The following is a 24,436-nucleotide window of genomic DNA, read 5'->3' as shown; positions in this document are numbered from 1 at the left end:
CTTGGTCCCCAGGGACTGTAATTACAGATGACTTTGAGACACCTTGTGGAAAGTGGGAATTGGACCTAGGTACTCTGGAGGATCAGCAAATGTTCTTAGCAACTGTAAATTACTTCTTCACCTAAATTACTTTACTCTTCATTATAAGTGTGTCTCCATGATTAGTGTAACTTTAAAAGATCTATTCACAACAGGAGAATAATTTGACACTAATAAATAATGAACTCATTTTCAATACCAAATGAGGACAGTCACTTCTCAGTAATAGCACAGCGAAGCCCCCTTCCCTAGACCACCACAGAGCGCTGGACGTATAATGGAACACTAAAACTTCCAATTATCTGAGAATGGCCCAAATGTCTTCTGGGAAACATAGTATTTTTGTTGTTTGTGTTTTCAGAAAGGGTCTCACAATGTAGATCAGGTTGGGCATGAACTGACAGTGATCTGCCTGGCAAACACAATTTTGTTTCTTTGATTGGTTGGTTTTGGGTTTTTTTGAGACAGGGTTTCTCTGTGTAGCCTTGGCACACTTTGTAGACCAGGCTGGCCTCGAACTCACAGTGATCCGCCTACCTCTGCCTCCCAAGTGCTGGGATTAAAGGCGTGCACCACCTACCCAGCTACAATTTTAACCTAAGTGAAGACAAAATAGCTAGTTATTTCTGAAAAGAACACTTCTTGTCACAAATGAATAGGTCTCATTTATTAGGCTCATAGAAAACATGTAACTGTATAAAACTCACAGGGAGAAATGGCCATATTTGAAAACAGCCACAAGGATCAACATAGAGCAGAGGATGGTAATGAGCAGGGTCACGGAGCACACGAGAGGGGTGTGCAGAGTCAGCCCCACCGGCACCTGCAGTGTCAGATTCTTAAGTATCTGTGGAGAGAGGGGAGCAGAAAGTCAGTGACATTTAGTAACATTTGGGTGCTCAACTATCTCAAGTTCCTGCCATTCAAGGCTCTAGAAACTTCTGACAAGAGGGCAGAAGGAATGTAAGTGCAGACGTGGGAGACACTTGTGAAATGCATACTTTGGGCCAAGGAGCTCTAGGCAGTTGATGGCTGCTAAGGGAGGAAGAGTCACTCTCCTTTGTGGGTAGCCACACACCCATGTGCAGGTGGACAGCACTGACTAGAAGCATTAGGTTATGAATAAAAGTTTTTAAAAGGAGGACATGAAGTTGGGAGGGTGTGCGGCACTAGATGTTATCAATATATATTGTGTCAAGAAATCTTTTAAACAGTTAGAATAAATTATCTATCTATCTATCTATCTATCTATCTATCTATCTATCTAGGTTTTTCTCTCTGTGTAGCCCTAGGTGTCCTGAAACTCTTTGTAGACCAGGCTGGCCTCAAACTCAGAGATCTGCCTGCCTCTGCCTCCCAAGTGCTGGGATTAAAAGCATGCATCACAACTACCTGACTAAAAAATATTCTTTTAAAAGAGAAAACAAAGCCAAGAGGTAGTGGCATATGCCTTTAATTCCCAGCCTTTGGGAATCAGAAAGATAGATCTCTCTGTTTGTGGACAGCCAGCACTACATAACGAGACACTGTCTGGGTGGTTGGTGGGTAGAGAAAAGAAAGAAAGGGCGGGAAAGAGGGAGGGGAAAACAAAATAAAAATTAGAGTCACTTAAATGCACTCTCATGGTGAGACCATTTCTGTGATTCTCATAACTCGAGTTTACACTATTTATTAGTTCTAACTTTCTATTTCTCTCTCTCTCTCTCTCTTTTTTTTTTCTTGCAAGGGGTGGGTATTCAAGACAGAGTTTCTCTGTGTAACATCCCTGGCTGTCCTGGACTGGCTTTGTAGACCAGACTGGCCTCAAACTCAGAGACAAGATCTTAAGCCTCAGTGGTGAGGCATGCCTTTAATCCCAACACTCAGGAGGCAGAGGCAGGTAAACCTCTGAGATCAAGGCCAGACTGGTCTATAGAGTGAGTTCCAGAACAGTCAGGGCTATACAGAGAAACCCTATTTTGAAAATAGAAAAAAGAGCTGGGCATCGTGGCACACACCTATAATCCCAGCACTTGGGAGGCAGAGGCAGGCAGATCGCTGTGAGTTCAAGGCCAGCCTGGTCTACAAAGTGAGCCTAGGATAGCCAAGGCTACACAGAGAAACTCTGTCTTGAAAAACAAAATAAAACAATAAAATGACCTGTTATTATCCAAGTCTAATGACCTCAGTCTGACTACCCAAACCCAAACCCATGGTGAAAGAAACCCTCAGCATACAGAGGAGGCTGCTATGTCAGGCCATAGTAGCACATGCCTTTAACCCAGCACTGGGGAGGCAGAGGAAGGAGGATCTCTGGGTTAGAGGCCAGTCTGGTCTACAGAGCAAGTTCCATCATCATCATCATCGTCATCATCATCATCATCCTCATAAAAAAAGAAGAGGAGGAGGAGAAAGGAACTCTGGGTAGAAAGAAAACTCCTGAAAGTTGTCCTCTGACCTCTATACAACATATGTGCACGCATGCACACACATACATAAAAAGTAACATTAAAAAGAAAGAAAGACAGGGTTTACCCTAGAATTCCCTAGGTCACCCAGGCTGGCCTGGAAACTCATTGCCTTAAACTCCTGAGTGCTGGGATGACAGACATGTTACATCATACTTGGCCTTTTCTCATTTTTCACGTTTTAATTTTTCTATGTTGGGGTTCAAATCCCAGATCAATCACATGCTAGGCAAGCACTCCACCACTAACCCACATCCTGAGGCCTCCTTTTCTAAAAACAGTACACTCTCCTTTAGTTTGACACAGGGTTGCATGTAGCTAGGCTGGGCTCCAGCTCACTGTGAGGCTGAGGATGGCCTTAAACTTCTCATCTTCCTGCCAAAGGAAAACCGAACGGATTTGCACAGCTTTCCTCTCCATCTCACACCTTTACAAAGGATACCAGCTGTATTTTACTCTGGGCCAATGACGCGTGGGACTCACCCTACAGCACCAGCCCCCAATTTAAATGATCCCAACCTCACCCACTGTGGCCATCAGTCGCAAAGAAACAGTATTAAAGCAGCGAAACGTGCTCTGTATTAGAATGTAGCGCGCAAAGCCTTGAAAGACAGCAGGCCGACTGTAAAATGAGGCAGCGTGCTACAGGAGCAGCAGAAAGCAGCTTACTGATTTATAGTGCATGTTTCTCCACCGGCAGATCTCCTCACTCCTCAGGGCACAGGGAGCTGGGACTTCCGACTGAGACCAGCATTTCAAAATTGGGAACTCTGAGAAGAGGGGAGAAAACAAGATATCAGAAAACTTGTATTTTGATTCAAGGCCAAAGCTTGTCCTGCATTTCACCAGGAGCCATTCATGCTGGGATATGAGGACACAAACAATTCGACACACAGGGTAGATGGCTTGTACCCATCTATCACAGGCTGGTGTGCTGGGGTCCTCTCTTATGTGAACGCTAAGAGATAGGAAACTGCAGTGATAATCACAGAATCAAAACACAAAAAATTAAAAATGTTACCTTCTTTTGAAGTATCACTTCAGGGAAAAAAAAAGACCTTTTGTTTCAAAAACCGGTTCTGAAGTATCTGATTATATTCAGAACAGTGAACACATCTTCAGTATACAGTCTGGTAAATTTCCATATCAAACATTACCATGAAAAGCGCTCAGATCAAAACAAACAGTATCACAATCCCCTGTTCTCTCGGGAGAAACACTTCTTCAAAGTTTATTTAGGATAAGCAATGGCGTCATTAACAGGAACAGAAAACACACTGGATAAAGGAAGTGAATGGAGTGAAAAAACTGTTCATGCTCCTATCAGGAAAGAACTAACAGAGACATGCAGGATTAAAAGGTCCCTCCTCAGCCAGGGAGTGATGGCGCACGCCTTTAATCCCAGCACTCGGGAGAGAGAGGCAGGTGCATCACAATGAGTTCGAGGCCAGCCTGGTCTATGAAGCAAGGCCAGGACAGCCAAGGCTACACAGAGAAACCCTGTCTTGAAAAACAAACAAACAAACAAAAATGTTCCCTCCTGCTAGTTACTAGCAACAACACTGAGATTTCCTAAGTAGCCCACACTTGGAGACGAGGAAGATTCTATCCCCCTCCCTTCTTCTGAAAAGAGAAATGAACAGATACTGCACGTCTACTCATAACAGAACATAATATACCCTATGGTCTCGCCAAAGCAACCAGATGTGAGTGAATCTGATCACATCTCTGGAGTCCTCTGTTAATTCCAGGAAATAAGAGTTACAGGAGTGCAATCAGAAAAGCCTGGACCATAAGAAACTCTCAGGTCAATGGGCCTTCCAAAGGAGTCAAGGACAGCGGTGGCACATGCCTTTAATCTCAACACTGAGGAGGCAAAGGCAGGCAGATCTCTGAGTTAGAGGCCAGCTTGGTCTACATAGTGAGTTCCAGGACAGCCAGGGCTACATAGAAACACACACACACACACACACACACACACACACACACACACACACACACACCACACACACACCACACACACACACACACACACCTCACTCTGTATGTGTGTACCTGTGTGTACACATGCACCATGCATGCAGGTGGTCAGGCCTAGGAGCAAGTGCCTGACCTGCTGAGCCATCCTACAGGCCTGTGAAGTTTTATTTCCTGACCTAGGAGGTACTTACAGGCATCTGACTTACAACAATTTTCTAGATCTTATGTATGTGTGGTTTTTCTATGTGAGTTTAATATTATAACCAAAAATTTACAAAGGATGACACGTTTGCCATTCCTGTCCTTGACTAGGGCATGCCACAATACCTTTACTCTTATTTTCAACCCGCAGAAGCCTTGCAGCCCTCACCTTGGTCACAGTACATCAATAAATCTGGGTTGTTGAGCACAATCAGGGTGTCTCCATCTTTCCTGTGTGGCCGGTGATAGCGATAGTGCACAGGCAAGAAGGCTTGGAAGCAGTCGATGCACTGTGCATCTTGCCGGGCATAAATGAGGACTTCAGATTCTTTGGACAAATAGTTGGGGGCTTCTATATTAAAACTTTCTGATACCATCACTGCCTGTTGAAGAAAAAAACAAATATTAGCCAAGAACAAATTACGAATGAAGAAAAATAAAAAAGACAAAAAGTAAAACCCAGAGACTGCTGTAGGCAGAAGCATCAACTGTATCCCTGTTGTCTGCTATTTCAATCCCCCTTTCATCCTTAATTGTATGTAGAAAACACAGGCTATGATCTATGAATAATAAAAGTAAGCTAGAGAACAACTATTGACAAAAACCATTCAATCTGTGTTAAATTAAAATGACTGGTATTGCTGGCCGAGGTGGTGCACGCCTTTAATCCCAGCACTCAAGAAGCAGAGGCAGGCGGATCGCTGTGAGTTCGAGGCCAGCCTGGTATACAAAATGAGTCCTAGACAGCCAAGACTACACAGAGAAACCCTGTCTCAAAACTCCCCCCCCCCCAAAAAAAAGGTATCATCATGGCCATTTCCTGTTCCTTGGTGAAGTAAGATGGCAGTGTTAAGACAGAGCACCACAGGCAGGAAGTCAAGCAAAGGTCAGCAACTTTCTAGAGTGGGCATATAATGGAGGTGTGAAAAATATCTTTATTTTGTGGTGCTGGGGCTCAAAACCAGGGCTTTTTTACACTCTAGGCAAGGGATCTATCTACCACTGAGCAACCTTTAACCACTTCCAACAAATTATTCTGTAGCTCTGCCTCTGTCTCTCTGGCGCACCCATACATACATACACACATACACACACACACACACACACACACACACACACACACACACACACATCCAGGGTGTCTCATTGTTTAGCTGGATTCAAACTTACTCTGCAGCTCAGGCTTGCCTTGAACTTACAATTCTCCTGCCTCAACCCTCCAAATGCAAAAATTTGGGTATGCACCATCATTCCAAACCAGCAAATTATATTAAACAAAAACAAAAACAAAAAAACAACTCCTAGAGATGGTCTCATAGATAAGAGGACTTGCCAAGCAAGTCTGACCACTTAACTTCGAACTCTGGAATATATGGTGGAAGGAGACAGCTGAGTCCAAAAAGTTTCCCCCGGGCTAAAGATATGGCCCAGTGGTTAGAGCACAGCCTTTTCTACCTGGTAGACCACCGTTTGAATCCCAGCATCCATGTTGGATACTCACAAATGCCTGTAAACTCTAGTTTAAAAACATCTGACACCCTCTTCTTGACTCTGTGGACACCTACCACATGTGCACACACACACACACACATATATAAATCAGTAATAAATATATAAACCAATCTTTTTAAAAGTTGTCCTCTGGTCTCTCCATGCATGCCACGGAGACAAGGGACTGGAGAGATGGCTCAGAGGTTAAGAGCACTGGCTGCTCTTCCAGAGGTCCTGAGTTCCATTCTCAGCAACCACATGGTGGCTCACAACCATCTATAATGTGATCTGGTGCCCTCTTCTGGCCTGTCGATGTACATGTAGACCACTGTATACATAATAAACAAATAAATCTTAAATCTTTAAAAAAAAAAAAAAAAAAAAGAATCTGAGACAAGATTACTGTAAGTTCAAAGTTAGCCTGGGCTACATAGTGAACAAATTTCAGGTCAATCTAGACTAGCTGTGTCTCATAAAAACGTATGTATTCTATGTTAAAAGTAAAAATACAGAGATGTAGAAATTTGTTACACTGGAACTCTGTATATACAATCCTAGCCCTGGCTGCCCTGGAACTCTGTGTAAACTAGGCTGGCTTCTAACTCACAGAGATCACTTGCCTCCTGGGTGTCAGGGCTAAAGGCATGTGTTACCACAGCTGGCTATGGTTGCATTCAGATCTGTAGTATATTGGGGAACAGAATTATTGCAGATATCATGAGCAAGAACAATTGGTGAAGTCCTGAGTTATAGTGTATTTATTTAGCAAGACACACACAGAGATTATATATGGAACATGTATATGGATGCACGCACACAAGTACACACACACACACACACCCTTTCCTTCCCTTTAGATTGTCTATGCAAAGCTCCAACACACCTCAGAGAAATCATTAATTAGCACTGTCACATACCTTGTCACAGCATGCATGGTCATTTTCCTGTATGGCTGTGACAGCAAGGCTTGGTGCTTCTCACATGTTCTTTCTCTCTCACCCACAGGAATTACAGCCTACTAGCAAATGTCAGGGTCATATATAGACGTATGAAGCACTAACCTCACAGGTGACCACATTAAACCACTGATGATTTGCCAAGCGTATCAGCCACTACTTCAATGCTTTAAGGGCCACAAGGGAGCTCAGTACTTTAAAGCTCAATCTGTCTACTGTTAAAAGGGTATTTATTTTCATAAGTAGAAATCTCATGTACTGGCCTATAACACCAGCTGTTCTTGCTTATGATGTTCCAGTAATTCTGTTCCCTACTACAGATTTTCACATGTCAGAACGCAACCATAGCCAGGTATAGCAACACACGGCGTTAGGCCTGACACTCAGGAGCCAGAGGTAGGTAGACGTCTGAGTTAGAAGCCAGCCTAGTCTATAGACTATATACTAATTTCCACTATAATCGTAATTTTCTTTCTTAAACTTTGGTTTCAGTCTTTTTTTAAATAATTTATTTTTAATCGTGCATGACTGTGAGTGAGCATACGCACGGCAGTGCAAGTGTTCATGGAGGCCAGAGGCACCAGGTTCTCCAGGAGCCGGAGCTCACAGGCAGCTGTGAACTGTAGATGCTGGAAAGCGAAGGGCAGCAATCGCTGTTACCACCAAGCCATTTCTCAACCCCTTCATTTGCTCTTCTTAGAGAAGCCTAGCTGAGATCCCTGTGTGTGTGTGTGTGTGTGTGTGTGTGTGCGCGCGCGCGCGCGCATGCACGCGCACACATCAAGAGAATGACCCCTGCCTTCCAACTTCCTTGGGACACTGCTATGCCAGCCTAGCTGGCTTGAGAGCTTCTGGGGATCACCTTCAATCCTCCTCTCTCTGCCTCCCTTCTCCCAGTAGAAGCACCGGGTTTACAGACGCTTGTTCCTCAGCACCCAGATTTTACCAGAGTTGTGGGGACTTGAACTCAGGTCCTCATGCTTGATAGCAAGTGCTTTACCCACTGAGCCTACTCTCCAGACCCTTATTTATTTACTTGGAATCTTTCTTCTTTCTTATATACTCATTTAGTGCTATGGATTTCATTTTAAGTAGTTTTAGCAGCAACCTACTAATTGTGAGGGTGTATTTTCACCTTTCTTTAGTTCATTATTTTTTATTTGCCTTACAAATATGTTATTAGTCCCCAAACACTTGAGGTCTTGAAGATGCCTAAAGGTGTAAAATGTTCATTAAGCACACTTAAGGACCTGTGTCCCAATTCCTAGAACCCACATAAAAGCCAGACACAGTCTGGCATAGCTGTACCCTTAGAGCTGCTATGGGGCGGGAGGGAGGAGACAGGTGGATTCTGCTCGACCTGGCTAGCCAGTCTAACCAAACGTCACATGCTCGGGGTCAGGGAGGGACCCTGTGGTGGTCTGAATGCCCAGTTGGTGGCTATCTGGGAAGGATTAGGAGATGTGGCCCTGCTGAAGGAGGCGTGTCACGGGGTGGGGCAGGCTTTTAGGTCTCAAAGCCTGTCTGCCTCAAGCCCATGGGTGAGCTCTCAGCTGCTGCTCCAGCAGCCTGCATAGACTCTGGAACAGTAAGTCCAATTAAACTTTCTTTTTTTATAGCCGGACGTGGTGACACATGCCTGTAATCCCTGCACTCGGGAGGCAGAGGCAGTCGGATCACTTTGAGTTCAAGGCCAGCCTGGTCTACAAAGTGACTCCAGGACAGCCAAAGCTAACACAGAGAGACCTTGTCTCGAAAACAGAAACAAAAACAAACAAACAACAACAATAACAAAAAAAGAACAACAAAAAATCACCTTTTTTATGAGTTGTCTTAGTCATGGCGTTCTATCACAGCAATAGGAAAGTAACTAATATAGACCTAGACACAAAACATAAGCTAGAGATGGGGGGGCGGGGGCGCACATCCTATGTAAACCTGTGGCCTTCACATATGCACCTACAGGTACATGCACAAACGCAAGGACACTTGCACACTAAAAAGTAAAGCAAAAAGCCAGCGTGTCTTTCCCATTGATAAGTTGAGCACTATTTATTAACCCTGCACCTTCTCAGAGGGCTATACACATGTGTACATTAACTTTCTTAGTGACTAACCTATGAACTATACCACCAAAAAGCATTTAACTACCTCAGGCTGGCTGGCTTACTCCTGACAACTGTCGCTCATTTGTTGAATATGCCTATGCTATTGCAAAAAAGTGCTTTAAAAACTGTAACAAAATTTTAACTACAAAATGATTGCCTACCTTTTAACCTTAATCCAAATCACAGCATTCCTATATTAATTTCTCTTTAAAATTTCCCTAATATGGTATGTACTCACTTCCAAGTGGATTTCAGCCATATAGTACAGGATAATCATACTATAGAGACCCAAAGAAGATAAGTAACAAGGAGGAGCCCAGGGAGGATGCTTGACTCTCACTCAGAAGGGGAAATAGAACACACAGGGGAGGCATTTGAAGAGAGCTCAGAGAGACATGAGGGCGGAGATCAGACCTGGGCTGGCAGAGAAAGGAGAAACCGTGGGTGGGGGCATCTCTGTGACAGCCGGAGACCTACGACAGGGGAGACTCCTGGGAGGACATGGGGGTGACTCCAGCTGAGACTCCTAGAAGCAAGGACATGGAGACTGAAAAGGCCACCCCCTAACTCAACAGGACTCCGAGGAGAGGGAAAGGAACACCAACTCATCTACAAAAACCTCAACCCAAAATTCACCCTGCCCACAAGATACGCAGGGATAAAAACAGAACAGAGATTAAGGGAAATGTCCAACCAATGCCTGGCGCAACCTGAGACCCACCCCATGGGAGACCCATCGCTGACACTACTAACAATACTCTATTATGCTTGCAGATGGGAGCCTAGCATAGCTGTCCTCTGAGAGGCTCCAACCAGCAGCGGGATCAAAACAGATGCTGAGACTCATAGCCAAATATTGGGCAGAGTGCTGGGAGTCTTGTGGAAGAGGGAAGGGAAGGACAGAAGGACCCAGAGGAGACAGGAGCTCCACAAGAAGACCGACAGAACCAGCCAACCAGGGCCCAGGGGGCCTTGTGGAGACTGAAACACCAACCAAGGACCATGCATGGACAGGACCTAGGCCTCCTACACAGATGTAGCCAATGGGCAGCTCCGCCTTCATCTGGGTGCCCTAGTAAAGGGAGCAGGGCGGGGGCATTTCTGACATGGACTCTGTAGCTTTTTTGATCACTTCCCACTGGCAGGACTGCCTCGCCAGGCCACAGAGGAAGAGGATGCACTCAGTCCTGATGAGACTTAATGTGCTGGTGTAGATTGGGGGGGGGTGTTCCCCTTTTCTGAGGAGTAGGGGAGAGGGAACGGGGAGAAGACAGAGGGAGAGTGGGACAGGAAGGAGAGGAAGCAGGGGCTAAGACTGGAATGTAAAGTGAATACATAAATTAATTAATTTTAAAAATTCCCCAATAGCTTACGTCTGTTATGTTTCTCTCTCGTAATGAAGCCAACTCATATGGATCCACAAAAAGTCCTGTTGGAATGTAATGTCTAATTAAGAGCCGGCAGGTCTGTAAGTCCTCAATGCTTTCTCCAAATTTCACTTTTATTAAAAGGTCTCTGTAAGACAAAAATATTTAAAGTAAATTTCTTCATTCAGTTATTAAATAAGATAAACATTACATCCATAATAGCATAGCACCATATTTCAAATTCATTTTCCAAAAGCAGACCATCATGTCAAATGAAACACACCATAAGAGATCACTCATTAAATGTTCCATAACACATGCCATGCGCCATGACACAGCATTAGTGTAAAAACAGATGGAGACCAATGGAAAGGAATAAAATCCAAAAGGAATCACGCATATATTAATATTTCCGAGAAGCAATATGGTTTCATGGGCAAAGCAGTGTCTTTCAACAGTAGCACTGACACTGGTTTCTATGTAGAAAAAGACTGATTATTTCATAAACATCTACAAAAATTAACTCAGGTCTGGAGCAGGTTCAGGGGTTAAGTGAGCGCTGCGCTTGCAGAGCACCTGAGCTCAGTTTCAGCATCCATGGCAGGTGGCTCACCCACAGCCTGTAACTCTACCCCAAGGATCAGACTCCTCTCTTCAGGTACCTGCACTCATGCAGGCATACCCACAGGTACACACAGACCCACAGGTACACACACACCTGCACTCATGTACACATACCCACAGGTACACACAGACCCACAGGTACACACAGGCCTACAGGTACACACACGCCTACAGGTACACACATACCTGCACTCACATACACAGGCCTACAGGTGCACACACGACTACACTCACATACACAGGCCTACAGGTAAACACATATCTGCACTCACATACACAGGCCTACAGGTACACACACGCCTACAGGTACACACATACCTGCACTCACATACACAGGCCTACAGGTGCACACACGACTACACTCACATACACAGGCCTACAGGTAAACACATATCTGCACTCACATACACAGGCCTACAGGTACACACACATCTGCACTCACGTACACAGACCTACAGGTACACACACGCCTGCACTCACATACACAGGCCTACAGGTACACACACATCTGCACTCACATACACAGGCCTACAGGTACACACACACCTGCACTCACATACACAGACCTACAGGTACACACACGCCTGCACTCACATACACAGGCCTACAGGTACACACACATCTGCACTCACATACACAGGCCTACAGGTACACACACACCTGCACTCACATACACAGACCTACAGGTACACACACACCTGCACTCACATACACAGACCTACAGGTACACACACGCCTGCACTCACATACACAGACCTACAGGTACACACACGCCTGCACTCACATACACAGACCTACAGGTACACACACGCCTGCTCTCATGTACACATACTCACAGGTACACACACAACTGCATTAGTGTACATATGCCCACAGTTACACATATGCCTGTGCTCATGTACATATACTGACAGGTATACACACATGCACACACACTTTTTTTTTTTCTGAGACAATGTTTCTGTTGGCATACAATTGGCCTGCCCCTAGGTTGCTTAGCCACCTCTGACATCATCAGCTGCCCACCACTAGGTGAATGCCAGGGGCCCAGGATAAAAGGACAAACTCATTTTGCGTCTGTCTCTCGCTCTCTCTCTTACTTTGCCTCCTACTCTCACGGCCCACTCAGCTCCCAAGCCTTTCCACTTCCCTTTTGTATGCCATCTCATTTTTAAATAATAACAGTTTCTCTGTGAAGCCCTGGCTGTCCTGGAACTCGCTCTGTAGACCAGGCTGGCCTTGGGTTCACAGAGATCCACCTGCCTCTGCCTCCTGAGAGCTCAGATGAAAGGTGTGCACCACCAAGCCTGGCTAAAATATATCTTCTCTAAAAATTAGCTTAAAATAGGTTATAAACTGGGGAGGAGGGTCCACACATATAATCTCAGCACTCAGGCCAATGCAGAAGTATCTCTGAAAGTTCTACGCTATTTGGTGAGACCTTATCTCAAAACAATGATATGAAAGAAGATGTATAGTTGTCCCAGCTTTCTGTGCAGAGGCAAATTCTGGACCACAGTGCAGAGGAGGTCCAAGCACAGCATGGTGCTCTTGCTTGAGGAAACAGCAAGACAGGTTGTCAGAGACTGAAACGGCTGGGAGTCACAGAATTAAGTCCAGAAAGGAGCTTAGAGTAAAAAAATCAATAAAATAATCCAAATATGAACTCCTTGAATTTCTGCTGGATGCTAAGATGTAAATAAGATACAAGTCCAGAAGACTGAAAAAAAGTGACCAAGGAGCTGAAAAGTAAAACATTTCAAAATTTCATGCCTGGACTCACAGAGTGATGTTAGGGCAAGAATTGAATGAAACAGAGACACAGAGGAGTGCTGCCTACCGGCTTGCCCCACATGCCTTGCACACTTTACTACCTTGAACAGCTGCTCAGAGGTGGCACCACCCACAGTGGGCTGGGCCCTCTTACATCAGTCATCAGTTAAGAAAACTTCCCCCACAGACTTGCCTACCGGCCAATCTGATGGAGGCATTTTCTCAATTGAAATTTCCTCCTCACATATGACCCCAGCTTGTATTAAGTTAACAAAAACAAAAAAACAAAAAATACCCTTCTCAGCCCAAGAAGAAACACCTGGTAGTGTCTTTCTTGCTGATTACATATAAAGGTAGCACTGGACACCACATAACAGTATCAGCATTCCATCTGCTACTGAATTAATATTTTTTGAAAAGTAATCTTTTTAAAAGGCAAGATAATAATAAAAAATAAAAGCAAAATAAGCCAGGAATCATGGCTACACCTGTAATTCCAGCAGTCAGAAGGCTGAGTAAGGAGGATCACATAAATTCCAAGCCAGCTTGAGCTACACAGCAATACTTTTGTCTCAAGAAAGAAAACATAAATAGAATAAAAATGAAGACATATCAAATTAGATAAAATCACACACACACACCTATATGTACACAGTAAGAGACTTTTTCTCCATGGTTATTTTAAGGAGGATCAAAAGTTGGAGGTTACTCTAATCTACATAGCAAGTCTGAGGACTGCCTGGACTTTATCTCAAAACAAACACAGAAACAAAAATGGAAACAATTTTTCCAGTTTATCATTATTTTAATTATCACTTTTTCTTGTACATTATGAGGCAGTATTTTAATATAAGTAGAAATCAATGGGCAGCTTACCTGTGGAAACCATCTTTCAAAAATTCTTGCCTCAAAATAATTTCAGAACATATGGCCCTTATACCTATAAAAATCAAGACATTAAAAATGAAAATAAGCACAGTAAAGGAAATCTTAAGTTAGAAAATTACTACTATAGTAGCCCTCACTTGCAAGAAAATTTTAACCAGCTAACAGCCCAAAGTAAAAAATGCAAATGTAAGCAGTTTGAGCTCCATATAAATCTGTTTTCAGTAGTACATCACTGAGGTCGAGAATATCACCACGGGAGTTGCCTTGTCTGGCTTCAGTTCCTAGTCCATCACTTAATAGCTGTGTCTTTGCGTCAGACCAGTCCTCTCTGTGGTTGTCTGAGGAATGTAATACATGTAGAAGTAAACAGACCACCACACATGAAGGACTTTGTTCATATGATGCCAAGACATCATACTAACTCACCAAACCATGTTAGATATATAATGGCAACTTCTGTATTACATCCATGCCTACAAATCTTGGAAGATTGTACAATGGTGCCTTGTCAAGATGTTGGCCAAGTTAAAAAGGCACGCGTGCACGCGTGCGCGGGCGCGCGCGCGCACACACACACACACACACACACACACACACACACACACACACACACACTCTCTCTCTGCAGGAAAACAAAAAGCAATTGAAGATTCAAAGAGTTCATTAACAAACTTGGAGTAAACAGAAATCTTCCATAAACTGACTCCATGCATATTTTGGACTCAGTGACTAAAACTTCAAGACTAGCGGAGGTGACACACACCTTTGGTCCTAGCACTCAGTTTGGTCTACATACCAAGTTCCAAGACAGCAGGGGTGACACAGAGAGACCCTGTCTCAAATATCAAAATTTAAGAAACAAAAAAAACAAAAAGAAAAGATAAACTAAATATTCAGTAACCAGGTACCTTGCTATAAAACGTTGACTTTCAGAAGTGTGTGGGAAGAACATTAGAACAGTGTGAATCAGTATGATAAACCTATTACTCAGTAATGTGAAGAAACCATGTGAAGCAAGGAGAACAAATACTTGGACGATTTTTGAAGGCCCTACAAACAGTACAAAGGGGTGTCAACAGTTGCGAGGGCGGGGCGGGGCGGGAGGACCACATGTTGGGACTGATGACCTGCCTGGAAGCTGCTTAGTGAGCTCCAGGGTTGCTGTTTTGGTAAGTCACTCAAGTTGGGGTGGACTTTCTGGTGATGCAGCGTCTTTTGAGTTAACCCTACCTCTCGTAGTAACCCCTCATCACATTCCTGTTAGTAACTCCAATTTTAAAATGCACTGGTTCACCACACTGGACGCACCACCTCACCCTTTCTACGCGCTATCTGGTTGGTCGTTCTTACACTTCTCGGGACGCGAAGGGTTCGCTGGCCTCTCAGCCAGCACATAGCCGCTTCAACGGGTACCATAAGCATCCCAAGATGCTTCCTGGCTGTACTTGTTTAGTGCTTTAGCCACAGCTTGACAGTCCCACCTCGGAAAGACAAAGCCCGGCTCCGAAGCCCGGGATGGAACAAGGAGCAAAGATCACTGGGAGGGAAGGGGCGCACGCAGCCTTTGTTGCTAACCTCCTCTGGCCTCAGGTACCCGAGACCCAGCGTGTGCTCCCCACCTCTGCCCGCTGTCCGTGCGCACCCCCTCAGCCCACAGCCCTCTTACCACCACCGAAGGGGGCGTCGCTGAAGTTCGAGGCGAGCGCGCCTACCAGCCAAGCTGCCCAGAGGAGCAGCCAGGCCACGGCACCGGCAGCCAGGACGCCGGAGCGAGGACGCCCGGGAGGGGCGTGCGGAACGAGCTGCGGTCGCGGAAGAACTCTGAGCACGATGCGGGGCGCGCACCTACCCGCCCGGGGGACCGAGCGCCCCACGCGCAAGCACCCTAGGATCCACGGTGCCCTAGCACTGGGAAAAGAGTCTCAGGAACTCCAGGTTCCCTTGAGGCCCGCCCCGGCCCCGCCCCTTGCCTTCCCAGCAGGGGCGGGGCGAGAGGCTGCGCAAGCGCAGTCGCGTGCCCGGGCTGTTGCCTTGGGAACGACCCTGGACAGGGGCCCCTGCCTGGCCTCTGGACCTGGCGAGCAGCCTTAGGCCCACACTCGCGGCGCTCAGGCCTGTCTCTTGTCAACAGCCGGATGCGTTAAGGCTGCACCTCCTGCCTCTGAGTTCATCCCATGGTTACCCCTTTAGGCTATGGCTGTCGCCTCTTCCTGCAGCGTCAGGCTCCACCTCGCCGCAAAGTCGTTTGAAGTGCGCCTTTGTGCAATGCGGTTGGATGGAAACAACCCTCTCACGGATGGTCAGACCTGCGCCCGGTGTACTTCTTCCAGGGTAAGAAGATCGCCTTGCACTGATGAGGACTTGAGTAAGGAAAAAGTCGGGTCTGTGCTTTGGGAGTTCCGAACCCTCTTAGGTGTTGTGGGGAACACGGACATTGATCCCTGGCAGGAAAAGTATATCCGTCCAAGCAAAATTAGGTAAATGTGCTGTCATTCCTCCCAACTGCGGAATGTGTTAGCAGGCTTAGAGAGTGCTGGTGCTGACAGGCAGATCAGAAGGCTATGAGGTCTCAGAGTGGGAAGACAGCGTAATACACAAAGCACTGCAAGCACACTATTAAGGAATATGGACAAAGAAGAGGGGGAAAAAAACCAAACTGAAAACCAGGGCGGTGGTGGAGCACGCCTTTAATCCCATTAGACAGGCCCATGTCTGGTCTACAAAGTGAGTTTCAGGGCAGCCAGGGCTACACAGAAACCCTGTCTCGAAACAACAATAATAAATTAAAAGGAAAACTCTATGGTCAAGACCCTACATTATGATCGATTCTATGCGCTAGCCTGGCCATTTGCTTGTGCTTGTAGACCATATAGTGCGATTAGTAGTATGTTGTAGAATGCTTACTAACGTCACACTTTAGTGAAGTGAACTGGGAATGGTAGCTGTCCTTGACTCAGACCCAGGGCAGAGCTCAGCAATATGAAAAGCAACTCTTTATTATGAGTAAACTCAGGGGAGTAAAAATTCACACATCCAACAGTAGGGGTAAGAATAGAGCTTATGATCCTATATGGCAAATCTACTTGGCAACCATAAAATTTGCATTTTAACTCAGGAAATCATAATGATATAAAATGTCTAGAAAAAAAAAAGAATGGCAGTCGGGTGAATATTTCATGTTCTCTTCCTCACCCTTTTGTTCACTTTTTCTTTCTTTCTTTCTGCCCCTGCCCCCTTTTTTTCTTTTGGTTTTTCAAGACAGGGTTTCTCTGTCCTGAGCTGGCTTTGTAGACCAGTTTGGTCTCAAACTCACAGTGATCTGCCTGCCTCTGCCTCCCAAGTGCTGGGATTAAAGGAGTGTGCTACCACTGCCCTGCTTTTTGTTTTGTTTTGTTTTACTGAGACAGGGTTTCTCTGTGTAGCCTTGGCTGTTCTGGATTCATTTTGTAGACCAGGCTGGCCTCGAACTCACAGAGACCCACTTGCCTCTGCTTCCCTGAGTGCTGAGATTTCAGGCGTGTGCTACCGCTCCTGTAATGAACAAACATAAATACTGTTTGTTCTTTCGTTCATTCATTCATTCATTCATTCATTCTTTTGGTTTCCTGGACTCAATTTGTAGACCAGGCTGCCCTGGAACTCACAGCAATCCACCTGCCTTCGCCTCCCTGAGTTAATTTCTTTTTTCTTTTTCTTGGTTTCTCGAGGCAGGACACCCTGGCTGTCCTGGATTGGCTTTGTAAACCAGGCTGGCCTCGAACTCACGGAGCTCTGCCTTACTGTGACTTTCTTAAGCAATGTGCCCACAGTTGTTCTCTATCAGAACCAAGTTTATGAAGATATGCTACCTGAGAGCATGGCGTGGTGGCGCACGCCTTTAATCCCAGCACTCGGGAGGCAGAGGCAGGTGGATCGCTGTGAGTTTGAGGCCAGCCTGGTCTACAAAGCGAGTCCAGGACAGCCAAGGCTACACAGAGAAACCCTGTCTCAAAAAACCAAAAAAAAAAAAAAAAAAACCAAAAAAAAAAAAATATATATATATATGCTACCTGACCTAAAAAATTTCAACACTTGCAAATCACAGCTACATCTAAGCAACTCTTATAATTGAGTGTACATTGCCACTGAGCATAGAGAAGGAAAAAGAGAGCAGAAGGTATTAATTTGAAAACATCTGTGTTTCTTTTTTCTTTTCTTTCTTCTTATTTTGTTTTTTTGTTTTTTTGTTTTTTTGTTTTTTGTTTTTGGTTTTTGGAGACACAGTTTCTCTGTGTAGCCGTGGCTGTCCTGGACTCGCTTTGTAGACCAGGCTGGCCTCAAACTCACAGCTATCCACCTGCCTTTGCCTCCTGAGTGCTGGAATTAAAGGTGTGCGCCACCACGCCCAGCAATCTGTGTTTCTTATACCTGGAGAAATACTGTACTTAGACAAAGCACCTGAAATAAAAGCCACGTAAACAGTACTGTTTAATATCTGGAGAGGCTGCTTCTCCATCTTACCTACATTTTGTCTGTAGGGGAACAGAGTTCTCAAGCAGCTGTCTTTGAACTCAGGGCAATCCTACTGCTTTGGCCTTCTGAGCTCTGGGATTACAGACATAATAAGGCACTATGCCTGTTGAGATCTGCCACTTTAACTGTTCCTAACCTATTGACACTTGCGTTGTTACTCGTCAGCTGGCTGGGATCATTTTGCTCTAACTGGATTGAAATCCTGAGTAGGAGAGAGAGTTCCCGGGCCCTTGAGTGTCCGTGACCTGGGGCTTAACTAACAGCCTAGATGACTGTAATGCAAACACTGAGAAATAGGGACTTAGTGCCCCTGGCCTAGAAGCCAGAGACATAAAGCTCTCTGTGCCCAGGTTGCACCTGTTGCTCCCGCATTTGGCAGCTCCTGTAATGCTCTATTTCCAGCAGCAGTGAGGGACAGCCCAGACATCTGCTAGAGTCACAGCTCCTAGGGGCCTTGAGTGTTGAGACACTCCAGTCCTACCATGGCTAGTGTTATAGCTCTTGGGCCTAGGATGTGAGAATCCTAAGTCCTTAAGGCCTGGAAGCCTCCTGAAGCTCTTAGCTTCCACCACCACTGGTCCCAGGCTTCTGCATTGGCTACTTGCTCTCTAGAACCTTCATGCTTTCTTGGGGTTGCAACTGCTACCGCCAGGGTGGAGTGTGCCAACTTTATCATGTTTTCTTTGTGTTGATAGCTCAGTCCGGTCTGCTAATACTAAAGAGCAGAAGCTGGTGGGGAGGGGGGGCACTTGAAAAGCCTTTAATGAGTCTAATGTTGTAACCTATGACACCTGCTGTTAGGAAATAAAATAGAGACGTATCAGAATTGATATGGAGACTTATTGTAGAAGGGGAGAGGGGAGAGAGGGAAGAGAGAGGGACAAAGAGAGAGACAGAGAGACAGACTGAATGAGAGAGAGAGAGAGAGAGAGAGAGAGAGAGAGAGAGAGAGAGAGAGATGGCCTTTGGTCCTTTTTATATCTGGTGCCTCTGGCCTACACCTGGTGGCTGTGGCCTGTGATGATGTCAGAGGTTGCTAAGCAACCTAGAGGCAGAACAGATTGGCTAACAGACTAGCAGATCTGCTCCTGAGCTAACACCCAGAGCAGCACAAAGAGGGTGTAGCCCAGGTGACTCCAGAAGGGAGGTGCCAGATGGATGTGAGGCAAGGATGTTTGCACCAATCATGACACAACCCTCCATGCAAATGAATATTGTGCTCTGCACTCCAGACCTGCTGCTGAGCCATCAGGGTTACTGGGTGAAAAATAGAAGGATTACTAATGCTCACTGAGGCCTGTGCAAGCTGGTGTGGCGTGCTCATGATGGCTGTCTTCAGCTGCGGTCCTAGAGTATCCTCAGAGAAACAGATGGAAAGAAAGAAAGAAAGAAAGAAAGAAAGAAAGAAAGAAAGAAATCTGAGTCTGGCCATTTACGAGAAAAGGCTGACAGTTCCCCACTCCAGGCTGCTAAGTGTAAGCCGGGCCTGTGAAACTGCTGCCCTGTGAGGTCTTCATGTTCACAGAAGGAAACCTCAACATAAATGATCAACTCTAGTAACAGTTAACAGTACTTAACTCCTTCCTCAGAGCCCCAGGACAATATATAGGAACCTTAGCTTGTATTAATACACAGCATTAAACGAGTATTGCCCTTATTATGTTCCAGACATGGCCTAAGAGCTTAGTGAAAACGGACACTCTTCTTGCCTTCCTAGGGCAAGGAGATTAACAGGGAATAGATGGTAGGTGCAAACAGCCTCTTGCTGAATGAAAGACTTCAGGGGGCCAGGCAGTGGAGCATATGCCGTAATTCCAGCAATTGGGAGGCACAGGCAGGCAGATCTCTGAATTCGAGGCCAGCCTGGTCTGCAAAGCATGTTCCAGGACAACCAGCACTACATGGAGAAACCCTGCCTTGAAAACCAAAAAATTAAAAAAGAAAGAAAGAAAGAAAGAAATGATGGGACTGGAGAGGTGGCTCAGTGGTTAAGAGCACTGTCTGCTCTTCCAGAGGTCCTGAGTTCAATTCCCAGCAACCACATGGTGGCTCACAACCATCTATAATGTGATCTGATGCCCTCTTCTGTCATCAGGTGTTCATGCAGATAGAGCACTCATATACATAAAAATAAATACATATTTTTAAAAGAAAAAATTAATAAATGGATAAATAAATAAAACCAGAAAGTATAGGGCCAGTGTTCAATCTGGTCTAAGGGACCTCTCAGTGCAAAATGGTTTTTTTTGTTTTTTTTTTACGTGCTGGGGATTTTCATGGCTGGTAGAGTGCTTGCCTATCATGTATGAAGCTCTGGATTCCCTCTCTAACACCCCATAAGCCAAGCTTGGTAGCACATGCCTGTAATTCTAACACCAAGGACATAGGGACAGAAGATCAGAAGTTCAAGGTCATCCTCCACTACATAACAAGCTCAAGGCCAGCCTGGACTATATGAGGTACTGTCTCAAAAAGGAAACAGTTCCAAAGACCATAGTGCCTTGCTATTGATAAAGGGCGAATTAGAAATCCTTTAACTGAAAAATGAAAACAATTCTATAGGCCAGCAGGTCAGTTCTTGGGTTCCCTTGAGCTTTGTGTGTGATCTCTGGTAAGAATGCAGCGCATTAAGGGTCCCAATTGATGCTGGGCGTGGTGGTGCACGCCTTTAATCCCAGCACATGGGAAGCAGAGGCAGGCGGATCTCTGTGAGTTCGAGGCCAGCATAGTCTACAAAGTGAGTTCAGGACAGCCAAGGCTACACAGAGAAACCCTGTCTCGGGAAAAAAAAAAAGGGAGTCCGGATTGAATGGTGTTACCTAGCTCATGTGTGAGAATGACCTGCATCCCAATCAGAGATACAAGGAACCGAGGCTAGCCTGGGCTGAGCTGAGCTTTCAAGGGAGCCCTCAAAGTCTCGACTGAGGGCTCGACCCTCATTAGCTGAGCATACGATTCTGGGGCTAGTCTATAGGCAGACCCGCTGAGGAGAGGGAAGAGATGTATTCAGTACCTAGCTCAATTTGATTGTCTGTTTGCAGGAAATCATTATAAGGCTATCCCATTTGTGTCAAATTTCCTCCAGTGTACCCTGAATTATATGTGAAAATGAAGTGCGTTGCCAAGAAATGTGGGGTCAGGTTCCGGCCTCCAGCTGTGATCTTAATCTACGAGGATGAAAACCAGGGGAAGAGCCGCCAGCGCATCATGCCAGTGCGAAACTTCTCAAAGTTCTCAGGTACGCCTCCTTTTCTCTTGCCGCCCCCCTGCCTTTTCCCAGTTGATTTGCACTTACGTCTGTGTGTCTGCAGGGACCAGAAGAGGGCATCAGACTCCCTATCGCTGTAGTTACAAGCCTGTGAGTTCCCTGATTGGGTTGCTGAGCTCGGGAACCCTGCAAGAACAGCAAGTGCTCCTATCCACAGAGCCACCTCTCCAGCCCTCGCCTCCTGTCTCAAATATTCTCAACTCACTTAATATAAATAGCCTGGCATCAAACCGGGCGTGGTGGCACATGCCTGTAATCCCAGCACTCAGGGAGGCAGAGGGAGGTGGATCTCTCTGTGTTCGAGGCCAGCTTTGTCTACAAAGCTAGTCCAGGACAGCCAAGGCTGCACAGAGAAACCTAAACAACACAAAAACAAAAAACAAAAAAGCCTGATATCACCAGGTATGGTGACATACACCTATAATTCAGGCGATTTAGGTGGCTAAGGCAGGAAAATCACAAATTCAAAATTAGTTTGGATAACTTGAGATAATTTGTTTAAAAAAAAAAAGCTGGGGAAGAATGCAGATCAGAGGTGGAGCACTCACCTAGCATGTGCAGGGCCTGGATCCAGTCCCCACTGAGCGAGAAAGAGGGGAAGGGAGGCAAGAAGGGAAGGAGACAAACAGACAGACAGAGAAGAGTTTTTGTTTGTTTAAATGTTTTATTTAGGGGGTAGAAAGATAGTTCTTTCTGATTTGGCCTCTCTACCGCTGGGATGAGAAGCCAGGATAAATGCGCACCACCATACGCAGCTTGTTACTAAGGCAGGCTCTAGTTGAGTAGTCCAGGCTAGCCCCAAACATTCTATCTTCCCAACTCTTCCACATGCCAAGATCACAGGCATGCATGTGTTGTGTGACAAACTTTTCCTAAGGAGACACAACATATTTGTGTGTATTTATCCCACATAGTGAGCCCATGACAGACTGAAGTGTGGACACCAGTGTAGTTCAGTTTGGTGAGCCGATGAGCTTTACTGAGGTTACTTACAGGAAGATGGGTGAGGGGTTCCTTACAGGAGCAGAAATGACTCAAAGGCAGCTGCAGCACCGACGTCCACCCCAGCATGGGTGACAGCTCACAGTGCTGGGAACCTGGAGCTCACTGCACAGCCTGCAGGCCACTCAAGAGGATGGAGAGTGTCCTTTTTAGCTGACTCCATGGGTCTCAGCCTCTTTCGGGCAGCTCTGCTGGCTTTTTTTTTTTTCAGGCTGCTTGGCTGGTCTCCAGAGTCTTTGTGAAGCTTGGCTGTTCTGAGAGTGACTCTCAGCAGTCTCTATCTTAAGGAGGCCAGGGCCTAGTGAATCTGGTCAGTTTTAGGGATTTCCTGGAGTTATTTTTGGCTGAAGGAACTTCCCAATAGGATGGAATGTTTTAATCTGAGGAAGAAAAAAAAAAAAGCCCAAACCTGCTACATAGCAACGTGACTACACCCCACAATTTATTATAAAAGAACAGATCTGAAGAATGGCTAGTTTCAGTAAACCCCTTTGGCCACTTGCCCAGCACAGAGCTTGTGATCTCGGAACGTTGCTTACTGCAGTCCTTGCAGTAGTCTGTGACGGGAGTGATATGTGTCCGGTATGTGCTCTTCCCTCCCTCCTAGATTGCAGTAGAGCTGCTGAACAACTCAAGAACAACCCTCGGCACAGGACTTACCTGGAACAGGTGTCGCTGAAGCAGCTCGAGAGGCTGTTTGCTTTCCTACGAGGTCACTTGCAGGGCCAGAGCTTGGCAGAAACGCTGGACCAAACCCAGCGGGAAACAACCATTGACCCCGAGGAAGACCTGAACAAACTGGATGACAAGGAGCTCGCCAAGAGGAAAAGCATCATGGATGAACTCTTCGAGAAAAATCAGAAGAGGAAGGATGACCCCAGTTTCGTGTATGACGTTGAGGTTGAGTTCCCGCAGGATGAGCAGCTGCTGTCCTGCAGCTGGGACGCAGAGTCGGCCGACGAGTTCTGAGGCCTACCAGCCCATGTTTCCTCAAAGCACAAGGATCGTTCCAGAAAACCTGTAAACACTAATGTGCATGTAAACCAAGCAACTTTCATGTGCTTTGTAGGCCTATGAGGAACAGGAAAACAGGATAGGAATCTGCCTGTAGGGAGTTGCCAATCCAGAGGGGAGGCAGTTCAAAACTTGTAAGTAGACAGTTTGGTACCATTACCCATGAGAAAGACTACAGCCGGGTTTTTGGATGAAGGCTGAAGAAGGCCAGAACCCGGGTTGCTGCCGCTGAACTAGGGGAGACTCGGCGGGCAGGGCCCGGGCTCGGCCCTGAAATGCTACAGATGTAGAAATCTAGATGAAGCAAAGGGGAAGGGTGCCGTAAAGAAACGAGAGTGAATAATTATAATGTGACAAGATTTGAGCTACCGTGCGTTTATGATGTCTCTACATGTACTTAACTCTGGGTAGACAAGAACACCTTAAAATGCCTCCCAGCAACAAGTGTGTGTAAGTGTGTGTGACAGAAGGCAGGCGATTCTACTCCTCCCCGATCAGGAAATAGATTCTAAAGTTACTGCAAAACCCAGAACCACTTCCTGTGAAAGGCTGGTTTGTACAGTGGGAAGTCCACCCACAGTGAGTGGGTGAGCGACAGGTGCTGCCTGTGCAGACCTGCACACGAGGTTAGATTAGAGATCTCTGTCGAACAAGGCCACTATGTGCAGATGCGTTTGTTTGCTCTTACTAGAATATTATCTGATTGATAGAAATCGTATGTTTTCTACAAGGAAACTATTGCTCATTGAATAAATATGTGAATGTC

General features: G+C 45.8%; 2 protein-coding genes across 2 annotated transcripts; one reads left to right on the top strand and one right to left on the bottom strand.

The window, feature by feature from the left end:
• Positions 1-687: 687 nt before the first annotated feature.
• PIGX (phosphatidylinositol glycan anchor biosynthesis class X) lies at positions 688-16,045 on the bottom strand (the record flags this gene model as incomplete). The annotated part of the gene is made up of 7 exons (XM_084800331.1): positions 688-886; positions 3,156-3,256; positions 4,837-5,050; positions 10,596-10,737; positions 13,863-13,926; positions 15,541-15,795; positions 16,027-16,045. 7 exons carry the CDS (start codon positions 16,043-16,045, stop codon positions 743-745), a joined length of 939 nt encoding a protein of 312 aa, XP_084656457.1. The 3' UTR covers positions 688-742.
• Positions 15,873-24,436, top strand: CEP19 (centrosomal protein 19). Its single transcript, XM_084801308.1, has 3 exons — positions 15,873-16,205; positions 21,472-21,624; positions 23,264-24,436. The coding sequence occupies exons 2-3, from the start codon at positions 21,495-21,497 to the stop codon at positions 23,623-23,625; spliced, it is 492 nt and encodes a 163-aa protein (XP_084657434.1). The 5' UTR covers positions 15,873-16,205; positions 21,472-21,494; the 3' UTR covers positions 23,626-24,436.

This window comes from Acomys minous, assembly GCF_964271855.1.
Source record: "Acomys minous genome assembly, chromosome: 11".
Taxonomy (NCBI): Eukaryota; Metazoa; Chordata; class Mammalia; order Rodentia; family Muridae; genus Acomys; species Acomys minous.
The sequence above is the reverse complement of the archived record's forward strand: the minus strand, read 5'-3'. Positions and strand labels throughout refer to the sequence as shown.

Bases quoted from the DNA above. Each gene is read 5' to 3' on its own strand.
- CEP19 (XM_084801308.1), top strand. From the start codon at position 21,495: ATGAAGTGCGTTGCCAAGAAATGTGGGGTCAGGTTCCGGCCTCCAGCT. The intron at 21,625-23,263 runs GTACGCCTCCTT...CCTCCCTCCTAG, and splicing joins AAACTTCTCAAAGTTCTCAG to ATTGCAGTAGAGCTGCTGAA.